This window comes from Cebidichthys violaceus, unplaced genomic scaffold, assembly GCF_023349555.1.
Source record: "Cebidichthys violaceus isolate CVI_PGR_0920_01 unplaced genomic scaffold, fCebVio1.0.p SCAF_8, whole genome shotgun sequence".
Taxonomy (NCBI): domain Eukaryota; kingdom Metazoa; phylum Chordata; class Actinopteri; order Perciformes; family Stichaeidae; genus Cebidichthys; species Cebidichthys violaceus.
In genome coordinates, this window is record NW_027176964.1 from 16,920,392 (window position 1) to 16,929,683 (window position 9,292).

Consider the following 9,292-nt stretch of genomic DNA (forward strand, 5'->3'; position numbering starts at 1 on the left):
TGATTAGGATAAAAGTAACCTTCAATGCATCGCCTCTATGTTGAGTATCGTCACAAAAGACTGAGTACCTCACGGACAAGAAAAGAATCAGGAGACTCTATACTGAGCCAGTTTTGTTGCCAACTGTGCCTCCTGTTTCACGCCCCTCTAACCGACCTATCCAGACATGCCCCTTCTCGCTCAGACTTCAATTCCCAGAATGCCTCTGGGCTCGTCCTTGTCAGAATCCAATATCTCAACGCTGTCACGGGTAGTAACGGCAGAAATGCAACAGCATGGACGATGCTAGTCAGTTAAAGTCACGTCAGAGCTAACGTGTGAACGACAGTGCCTTCGACACCAGGAGACACAAGTGTACCGTTAATACTCTCACAACACTGTCGACGAGTGTTACAGTTACGGTAATGTAGCAGTGGGCTAACGGCTATCTAACGTTACTTAACCTGCTATTTGGCTAACTTGGAAACCGCGTTCCGAAGAACCTGCTAGCAACAACGCGCAAAAGTGAGGGATATCAAAGCGTCCCGACGTCCTCGCGCTGATGTCACGTTTGTAAGGTAAGAATGTGACGTTAGTGTTTGTGACTTGCTGACAGCTCGCGGGTTGGTGTGTCGGTTAGTGGACAAGTTTTCGATAAGAGTGTCGTGTGCAACCGGCCAGAGAGACAGAATGACAAGCAAGGTGATTATTGTATAGATGCATATCTGATTCTGGATATGTGTTGTGTTGTAACTAATGTAGTTATGCCGGGATAGTACTTGCACAACTAATATTTAAAAAACAATCTTTTTACATAACAAGAAAAATGGTGGCATATGGGATACAATGCTGTTACAAGACTGTTGCCTCTTACACAACAAGACAGACAAAACACCAGGAGGTAGACGAATAAAACCACCCCATAATGCAATGCAGTCCCCTAGAGCTACGCTACAATGAATAGGTGCTCTGCTGTGTACGTCTATTCATTTGAATTGACACCATGTGTCCTCAAGGGCAGCTCTACCTTCCCACTGCTGTGTGTGTGTGTGTGTGTGTGTGTGTGTGTGTGTGTGTAGCACGTTAGTGGTGTGTTGGATCGTAGATGATTATAGTGGGGAAGAAGTCCTGCAGCCAAGCCTGAGGCCCGCCAGTCAGGTTTAACTAGAAGTAAGAAACAAAGAACACATGATATGATGTGGTGAGGAAGGAGGAAGGAGGCTGAGGGACGACCCCAGATTAAGGACAGTGGTTGAGGTGAAAGGGGACACAATGTGTCTAAATGGATCTATGTGTGTTTATATATGTATGGCTTGATTCTCCTGACTGTTGCTTAACTCATTGAACCCTGAAGTGCAATTTTTCCCAAGTTAGTTAAAACATATACAGTATGGACTTGTTTTGAAGCTGGATCAAGCTTATATTTAGCGAAGTATTACGACTTTTCATTGGGGGAACTGTAGGTTTACATACATTACTTGGCAACTTTTGAGTCGTGGCTTATTTAAAGTGGTGTTGGTTTGAGCAATGCGTGTCTGTTTAACCTGCGCAGTGTGTAACATAAGCCTGTCGGGGTGGAAGGTTGCATGAATAAGTGTTTTGTCGGATGAAATGATTAACTCACTGGAGAACATGCAGACGTCTTTGTTTGTGAAGGTGAGGCTGCTCCAGATAATGTTTCTCTGAAGTTCATCTCATCCAAGTTTTCAATGACTGCATGGACAAGTGTGTCAAAGATGTGGTAAGGGCTTCAGTTGTGTTGTTGTTCAGACACTTTTCACCTACAAGTCCTCCACTTTGACCTTTTTAGGAGACATCTTTGGGTGTAGCTCACTGCAGCTCTACTTCGTTCAGGGATTTTGTTCAGCCTTTTGAAGGTGTGGCAGTTGGTTAAATGTTACTAGATTATTCTCAACCTCTATTTTCTCTAGTTGGGAGTTGTCTTTACAGTTCTGTTTTGATAACCATGCTGACATGACACTTTTTTTACTCAGCGGGGGGGGGGGGGGAGTGCAAAGAAATCTTCTAAACTATGATAGAGTTCTCTGCCTTCAGGGTTACAAAGAGCCGGACTTGAATTCTTTGACGGAGCTCGCTATACTCTGAATCGGTGAGCAGTGTTGGCATCTTGGCCCGTCACTTGATCCTGACGCAGAAGCTTAACCACCGACAATTCTTGTCGATTGTTTTATTTTTAGACTTACCTGAAACCGACCCGTTTCTCTCTCTCTCTCTCTCTCTCTCTCTCTCTCTCTCTCTCTCTCTCTCTCTCTCTCTCTCTCTCTCTCTCTCTCTCTCAGATCCATGAGCCCGCTCAGCGACCGCTAGTCCTCCTCTGGGATGGGGGCTGGAGTACAGGAACAACGGGCGACGCTGACGCAGGGAGAGGTGCCGCCGCTGGATTCCTCCAGTCAGTCGGACGGGAGCTATGAGGTGAGATCTTATAAACCGTGATCCTTCAATGCTTTAAGGAAAACATCCAGCCATGAAGTATTCTTCCTCTCCGCTCGTCGCTCGGCTGGGTTCCGTGGCTTCACGGCCTCGTCTTTGGGTTCATGTGAGGACATCTGCTCCTAGTTGTTATGTTTTGTGAACGGGTTTAGCCAGATGTGAACTCCAAGTTAATGATCAACAGCATCTCAAACACTACTTTGTCCACATAAGGAGGCAGGTTCTTACAGGACTCACTCTTGTTGGTGTTGTGATTCCTCCATCGCTGTGCAGGGCCTGAGGGACACTCGCTCCGTCATCAACTCGCTCTTCTCCGGGGCGTTAGCGGGGGCCGTGGCCAAGACAGCCGTCGCACCGCTGGACAGGACGAAAATCATCTTCCAAGGCAAGTTGAATCCTCAGCTGACTTTTGAAGTGTTTTCAAATTTAGAAATGACCCACATGGACGCCATGCATTTCTATCCGTTTGTGATATATTTATATCAATGAGAATATTAGAAGATGAGTGACTTACAGAAGCGCTGGACATTTATAGCGCTCATATGTTTTTGTTTTCTAGTGTCTTCTGCAAGATTCTCTGCCAAGGTCAGTTTAATCACTTCTTTATGGTGTAAAACAACGAGAGATTAATTCCCATGTTCATTTAGTAACGCATCAGTCAGTCTGACCTTTTTAAGAGTTATTTCAAAGGATCAAGTTTAAAGACAAACATCTACTGTCGTCCATCAGTCATGAGCGCGTGTGTGTTCATGTGTGCGCGCTACGTTACAGGAGGCCTACAGGTTGATCTACCGCACCTACCTGAAGAATGGCTTCCTCAGCCTGTGGAGGGGCAACTCTGCCACCATGGTGCGAGTCATCCCGTACGCTGCTATCCAGTTTTGTGCACACGAGCAGTACAAGGGGCTGCTAGGAGGCTACTACGGCTTTCAGGGGAAGTGAGTGTTTACCCGCCGGTAGACCCGCCGCTCGGGTCCGTTGGCTCATCCAATGACTTCTACCGAGTCATAAACAGTCCGGAAGGCTGATGCACGTCCGATTTTGTTTCTCCAGAGTCCTTCCTCCAGTTCCCAGGTTGTTGGCTGGGTCTATGGCGGGTACCACGGCGGCCATGGTGACCTACCCTCTGGACATGGTGCGAGCCAGGATGGCGGTAACGCCAAAGGAAATGTAAGGTCGTCTTTAACTACCAGTTCACAGTCATCGGTGGCTGTTTTAAACACATACATAAATAACACGGGGGCCTGCGTTGGGCTGTGCCTCATCCACTCTCATGCTAATATATTTAGTTTTTCGGGGGCCTCCGCTGTTTAGGTACAGTAACATCCTGCACGTGTTTGTGCGGATATCCCGAGAAGAGGGCCTGAAGACGTTGTACCGAGGCTTCACCCCCACCATGCTGGGTGTGATCCCCTATGCCGGCCTGAGCTTCTTTACCTACGAGACACTGAAGAAAGTACACGCAGGTAACGGCGACCGCGTCCATGTCTACATGTAGTTCTGTAGTTATGCACAGACCCTTCTTAACGCCCCCCCCCCTCTCCCGTTGCAGAGCGCAGTGGGCGCCCACACCCCTACTCGTACGAACGTCTGGCGTTCGGCGCCTGCGCGGGACTCCTCGGCCAGTCGGCGTCTTACCCTCTGGACGTGGTTCGACGTCGCATGCAGACCGCGGGAGTCACCGGTCACACGTACGGCACCATCCTGGGCACCATGAAGGACATCGTGTCCGAGGAAGGGGTCGTCCGCGGGCTCTACAAAGGTCTCAGTATGAACTGGGTCAAAGGGCCCATCGCAGTGGGGATCAGCTTCACCACCTTCGACCTCACTCAGATCCTCCTGAGGAAGCTGCATCAGATGGGCTACACGGCTCGGTAGTACCGCCGCTGAGAGGGGGAACAACGGGGGACAGTGGGAGGACGAGGTCCCCCTCCGAAGAGAGAGAGCGTAACGATCGTGTGTCGATAGAAGCGAACACACACACACACACACACACACACACACACACACACACACACACACACACACACACACACACACTGGCTCAGGATGCGGGGTATTAAAGTATTCTCTCTCTTCATCTGTCGGATGGCACAGAGTATCTGTACACACTGGTCTCATGTACAGCTAAGTGCAATACGCTCAGTGAGTTTTCCGTGTGTTTGTGTGTGCACTTAATTTATAACGCGTTTGCCCTCGTGGACCAAAGCCCCCGAGAGTGTCAGTCTGACAGTTTAGAGGTTCACACACACACACACACACACACACACACACACACACACACACTGAGGTCTCCAGACTGCCTTGTGTGTCTCGCTTAAGACTAACACCTTCTAGTGTAACGCAGGTTGCCACTCATTTCTACGTTGTACGATGCTTTTGATTTAATAACAGGAATTTAACCCGTTGAGATTAGTTTTTTGTTTTTTTTAAACGAGTGTGATGTTTTTATGGAATTATTCCAAAGGTTCTTATATGAGTTTTGTTGCAGATTATATGATATTAGCGGTGTTTGTATATTGAAGCACAAACGTTGTCAAGAGTACGACTTTGGGAGCCAAAAACCTCGCCCAGCACAGAGGTGACGGCGTTGTTGCTGTTGTCATGAGGTCATGAGGTCATGAGGTCAGTTTTATTCAGAGTTGAATATGTTGAATGAGTCCAGTATCTTTAGCTCAGCTGCAGTGACGACTGCAGACTACTGAGCCACAATGTATGCCAGTGCCAACATACTGTATATGAAGTGTAAACAGTGCCCGAATGATCTCATGTGTTTTCACCCTCCGTTGTGATTTAGTTGTTGCTGTGTGTGTGTGTGTGTGTGTGTGTGTGTGTGTGTGTGTGTGTGTGTGTGTGTGTGTGTGTGTGTGTGTGTTGATACAGATGGTCAGACTCTTTGGACGTAGAGTCCCTTCATCTCAGTCATCTTTCAGCTGTTTTGCTTTTGGATTTCAATATCAAACGGCGTTTTTTTTACTATTTTCCCGGTAAAGGACGAAGACGGACACACAAGTATTTAAATGATGTCTTCCATTTGCTGTTGGTTTGGCAGCAGCAGGGGGGGGGTCATTGTCTAAAAGTGGAAATGTCCCCCCCCCCCACACACACACACACACACACACACACACACACACACACACACACACACACACACACACACACAGTGAAGAGGTCATTTGAGTTCTCTGTTACAGGCGTGATTGAGTACATGTCAGTGTTCTCGGTGTTGTGCTTTACCTCAGCACAGCGTCCATTGAACGTGACGTTCCTGCACAGCGATGCTTTCTGTGGAGCAGCGTCTCCGTTTTCCTTTGACTGCATCTGAGACATACATGTGTCTTTGAGACAGCTTGAACGGTATATTGACGCAGGCGGCTCACTCAATAGTCTCTATACTTAGACCGAACATACCGAGGGAGCAGCTGGGGGCAGAGTCCTCACGGAGGGTTTCTCTGTGGAGGAGTCTGAGGATCTCCACTGAAACTCAAGCTGCTTTGTTGGTTGAGCTACTCTGTCTTTATCTGTTGATCTATACATTATCAGACTGTCGTAGTTTTGAGTACTGTTTGTTTACTGACCAGCAGACTAAACACTTTCTCTGCAGTAGAAAAGCAACGTTTTAATAATCTGTGATCGGCCGACGTTTTGTGATTTCACTATTTAAAAGATCATCTACTTTAGAGTGGCAATAGAAACATGAAGGCTTGATTTATGGTGCAAAGGAAGATCGTTTGAACTATTGTTGGGATCCTAACTGAGTGAAGTGGCCGCCTGAGTGAAGGTGCTTCAATGCTTCCTTTCTTACCAAAGGAAACAAAGAGAATGCTTCCCCACAATTCCATGCGGCGGCAACATTCATATAGCCTGCATCATAACTTAAAGGATAATACACGAAGCACAAAAGTTGTCTATTGACACTTTAAGAAACAAATGTTTGTCTAAACACAAGCAGCATACACAGGTTTGCCTCATGCAGTGTTTGCCAACTCTGTTTTGAAATGGAAGTAGCTAGCATTAGCTCCAAAAAGTGACACTTTACCCCCCCCCCCCATTCACCAAAGCCACCTCTCCCCTCACCCGCCCGTCTGACCCTCTTGTGATCAGTCCGGTCGTCGACGCTGTGATCGTTTTCCTGATTGTTCTGTAAATCAGAAAGCTCTGAGTGAGTAACGCTCAGAGAGGAAACCTGAACTCACGTTCAGGTTCACGTTCTGAGCCGAAGCAGCAATGCCGCGATGTAGGACGTGTTCCAGTGACTGGAGGCCGAGCGATGGGCAGTTACTGAACCTCAAGTGCCTAGCAAAGAATAGTAACGTTGGTACTATGACTGAGCTACTTCTACTAACCTTTTTGAAGGTTGCTTCCATTTTCTAGCCTTCGCTTCGGTCGTGAAGTTGCAGATATTTCGGGGGCAGAAGAGGGCTTGGAGTTCGGCGGTTTGTTGGACCTCTGTGACTGAATGTATTCCTTAAGGTCCAGTTTTTATATGTCAATTTTGTACGAACTGCCTTGCAGCGCTCTGCTGTCTAGGCTGAGATGCATGAACCGTGGCTCCCCTAGCAGACGTGAACGATCCATTCCAACCAGTCCGGGACTCATTTCAAAGTGCATCTGATGGGTCATTTGGATGAGCTTGTGATGTCATCGTCTCCCTGTAGGTGAATACGTGATGAACTACACCGACGGGGAGAGAAACGACACGCCTGGAAAAAAAAAAACACCAGACAATCATGAAATGCCAAAAACAGTTTTGAAAGAAAAGTAAATGTTGAGTTGAGTACCTGCCAGTGGCCTAATGGTGAAGAACACTAAATCACTACAGCAACTAAACGACTGGAAGATGTGACTTCTTTTTAATTTGCTCTTGTTAAAGCAGATTTGATAGTTTTAACCCTATTTGTGGGTGATCCTCCGTCGACATGCAGGCGAGCTGCGCTGCGTGTTTCCACCTCTCCTCTCCTGTCCTGTTTGCTTCAGTGCAGCAGCGATCAGCTGTGTTTGTAAATCCTCCTGATTTTGTGCCAACTGAATGTAAACGTAGCTACTAATACCACACCCTGTGTTTAATCTGTTGATGATGATGATGATGATGATGATGATGATGATGTAGTATCTGTCAGACATTTTTGAAATATCAAATTCCAAAATAAAAGTGGATGTTAACACTAGAGTGATGCTGTTGTTTCACTGCGTCACTGAATGACGTCTTTTAGCTCTTCTAAAAATCTAAAGTTTGAATTTAAACAATATTTCCAGTGTGGTACTTTAACGCTCAACACTCACTAGTCCATTGTGTCATTTTAATTAGAAATAAACATGTAGTTTATTGTATAGTAGACTAAATGTCAATTAAGAAAATGTGATGAAATACAAAAACAATGAAAGCAGTAAGTAAACAAAGAGACATATTAATCACACATACACATTTACTATTATTTATAATGGTGGCCTGTTAAGAGTAGTGGCCCAAAGTGACAATATGAATAAATAAATTGGAGATTAATATATGAATAAGTGTATAAATATATATATATATATATGAAAAGTAATAAATACATTTAGAATATAGTTTAAAAAGTATAAATAATAAATGTGGAATTAAAGAACAAGATACATGCATATGGATGTATAAATAAATAAGGAAATTATTGAGAATATACTGGTAAATAAATAATGTAATAATAAATGAATACAAAAATATATACAATCTAATTATAATATATATAAATATATCAATACATACAGTAGAAATGGAACATTCGTTATTCATTAATTTATTTATGGTAAAAATGTTATTTATTTTCAATTTCTCATTTTATCTAATCTATTTCTCGGGTCTTTGTTTAGGCCGAACACACGTGGTGTGTAGTGATACCTAGTGACCACTAGAGGTCGCCGCCTCCCCGCGAATGAGTGAACTCCTCCGACTGTAGTTTTGCAGAAGGCCGGCAGGTGGCGGTGCAGCACCGCGCTGGGAGCCACGGGAAGGTGAGCTGGGTCAAACGGTGCTTCTCCTCCGCCCGAGGCCCTGCTGACGCTTTTGAACTTGACCGTGAACGCAACACGGCAACATGGGAACCTGAGGAATAAACTGAGCAAACTGAAAACAATAATAATGAATTAAAATGCCCGGTGTTATTAAATACAAACGTTGTTTTGAGATTTAGATTTAGATGTATTAATATAATGTAGAAAGAAAGGAATCCACGTGTTTCTCATTAAAGGGTATTTTACTGTACTTTGTGTTAATTGAGCGGCTGTTTAAATGAGGTGAAATATTTGGTTTGGTCCGGACAGACCGGACTCTTTGTGCACAGATTTCTGGGAACGTGAGGGGAAAAAAGAACAGAGCTATAAGGAAGAGAGAGAGAGAGAGAGAGAGAGAGGACTAATTAGAGAGTGAAGGAAGGAGGGATGGACGGAGGCTGTCGGAGGACATGGTTGCTATAGATACTTGGCATGATGCCAGGTGGAGGCAGCGCCAATTTGCATTTATTCAGATGATGGCTGCTCTCTCTTTCTTTCTCTCTCTCTCTCTCTCTCTCTCTCTCTCTCTCTCTCTCTCTCTCTCTCTCTCTCTCTCTCCTGAAATAAAAAAATAAAAGCAGCAAAACACACACATCTCTCTTCCAATTCAAATTAATTCTAACTCAATTTCCTTTTATTTTTTAATGTAAAACTGATTCAAACATATATGAACCTACTGAAGTATGATTATATGTTATGAATGTGTTATTTTTGATTGTGCTACAAAACAAAATGTTCTGTCGGAAAAACTAAGATGCTTTTTGTCTTTTTATTCGATTTTGAAGTTGAAAGATGTAAAACCAGATTATCTCTTATTTTTTTAAAAACAATATCT

At 44.8% G+C, this 9,292-nt stretch overlaps 1 protein-coding gene across 1 annotated transcript; it reads left to right on the plus strand.

The window, feature by feature from the left end:
• Window positions 1-197: 197 nt before the first annotated feature.
• On the plus strand, window positions 198-7,598 carry slc25a42 (solute carrier family 25 member 42). The gene is made up of 8 exons (XM_068738293.1): window positions 198-557; window positions 2,280-2,412; window positions 2,704-2,815; window positions 2,990-3,015; window positions 3,202-3,368; window positions 3,484-3,600; window positions 3,745-3,896; window positions 3,983-7,598. The coding sequence occupies exons 2-8, from the start codon at window positions 2,320-2,322 to the stop codon at window positions 4,306-4,308; spliced, it is 993 nt and encodes a 330-aa protein (XP_068594394.1). The 5' UTR covers window positions 198-557; window positions 2,280-2,319; the 3' UTR covers window positions 4,309-7,598.
• The last annotated feature ends 1,694 nt before the right edge of the window (window positions 7,599-9,292 follow it).